At 39.4% G+C, this 1980-nt stretch overlaps 2 protein-coding genes across 2 annotated transcripts in view; both read right to left on the reverse strand.

The window, feature by feature from the left end:
* LOC128251185 (uncharacterized) overlaps positions 1-1292 on the reverse strand; it is a 19476-nt gene extending 18184 nt beyond the window's left edge. Inside the window, exon 1 of the mRNA XM_052977750.1 lies at positions 1137-1292. The gene's annotated coding sequence lies outside the window, so the exon portion shown is untranslated. The remainder of the gene's footprint in view (positions 1-1136) is intronic.
* Positions 1-1980, reverse strand: part of LOC106875122 (inositol hexakisphosphate and diphosphoinositol-pentakisphosphate kinase 2) — a gene marked incomplete at its 5' end in the record, with an annotated part of 104900 nt that overhangs the window by 4016 nt on the left and 98904 nt on the right. The window contains one exon of the mRNA XM_052977751.1: positions 1137-1256. Within this exon, the coding sequence (XP_052833711.1) occupies positions 1137-1256 (120 nt within the window). The remainder of the gene's footprint in view (positions 1-1136; positions 1257-1980) is intronic.

Here is a 1980-nt window from a genome sequence, read left to right on the forward strand (position 1 = left end):
AGAATCAGTAGTTCTTTTTACTGCTATTTCTAAATTTTCAGTATGTTGGAGAAGCAACTCAATGCTAATCCCTGTATATTTATGATGATAAATGGTTTTACCGATAAAGGTTTTTTCATACTGAACTACTTGGCAAAATTGTTAATTATTAATTCTATTATTAATTGACGATTCCCTGCCCTTATTCTTGTATATTTTATATCTATTTATCTATTTATTTATCTATCTGTCTGTCTACCGTAAATCCTTGAGTATAAATCTGCATTTTTTCTCCAAAATTTAACGGTCAAAATCCCTAGGGCGTACGATATACGGGGTTGAAAATGAACAATATTCGTAAGATCGCCAAAATGGCGATCTTACGGTTTGAGGTAAAACACATCGAATATAGAAAGGAGTTTGTCAGATTTCGTCTGAGGGAAAGAGAAAAATTTGTAGTGTCAGGGAGACAACTCTGTCATAGTAACGTGTGTGTGTGTGTGTGTGTTCATGTGCGTGTATGTGTGTTTGTGTGAAAGCGTGCTTTCATGTTCGTGTATGTGTAAATGCATGCGTTCATGTTCGTGTGTGTGAATGCGTGCGTTCATGTGCGTGTATGTGTGTTTGTGTGAATGCGTGCGTTCATGTTCGTGTATGTGTGAATGCATGCGTTCATGTTCGTGTATGTGTGAATGCGTGCGTTCATGTGCGTGTATGTGTGTTTGTGCGTGTATGTGTGTTTGTGCGTGCGTTCATGTTCGTGTATGTGTGAATGTGTGCGTTCATGTGCGTATATGGGTGTTTGTGTGAATGCGTGCGTTCATGTTCGTGTATGTGTGAATGCATGCGCTCATGTTCGTGTATGTGTGAATGCGTGCGTTCATGTGCGTGTATGTGTGTTTGTGTGAATGCGTGCGTTCATGTGTGTTTGTGTAAATGCGTGTGTGCGCCTGTGTGAGTGTGTGTAGGTAATTGAACGGGTGACTCTGTGTGTGTGTGTATGAAGCAGAGAGTGGGCAATAAAGAAATAAGAAACTATAAGAAACTATAAGAAGCCATATATGTATATATGTATATATGTATATATATAGTGGTTGTGGTGGTGGTGGTAGTGGTTGTGACGATGATGCTGATGTTGATGATGATGTAGTACTTACCTTCTGAAAGTTAATAGGGGGGATGGCAACAACTGAGGAAACGGGCTGCTCCACATCTTCCCAGTCCCATTCTGGGATATTAGGGTCTGGAGATCTTGGCCCAGGGATTATCTTCACACACTGGAAAGACAAAACATCACAAGATATCACACCTCATGCAACATTACAGCACATACACACATAGGTATATACACAACATCATCATCATCGTTTAACGTCCGCTTTCCATGCTGGCATAGGTTGGACGATTTGACTGAGGACTGGTGAAACCGGATGGCTACACCAGGCTCCAATCTGATTTGGCAGAGTTTCTACAGCTGGATGCCCTTCCTAATGCCAACCACTCCGAGAGTGTAGTGGCTGATTTTACGTGCCACTGGCACGAAGGCCAGTCAGGTGGTACTGGCAACAATATTGTTATTATTATTATTATTACTGTTGTTGTTGTTGTTATTATTATTATGTTTTTTTTTCTTCTTCTTTCTTCAAATTTTTTCCCATTTCTCGCTGAGTGTTTTCCGTACACCTAGGGCAGAGAAACGTTGTATGCATTCCCAGTTTACACACGCAAATTCATAGGTAAAACATGTATTGAAAAAAAACAAACAAAACATGAATGGATGTTGTTTTCACAGCGATAATGCTCTTCTCAGTACATGAGTCGTTCCAGTTAGCACGATTTTTTGCACCTCCTGTAGAGATGGTAAGCCTGGTATCATTTTCAAATAGATTATTATTATTATTATTATTATTATTTTATGTTTGACTTTTGCTTTGCATTTGTACAAGTTGGATCCAAGTCTCACCCAGAGACCTCAAGAGACAACAAGTTAGAAGTTCATGT

Source organism: Octopus bimaculoides, chromosome 28 (assembly GCF_001194135.2).
Source record: "Octopus bimaculoides isolate UCB-OBI-ISO-001 chromosome 28, ASM119413v2, whole genome shotgun sequence".
Lineage (NCBI taxonomy): Eukaryota > Metazoa > Mollusca > Cephalopoda > Octopoda > Octopodidae > Octopus > Octopus bimaculoides.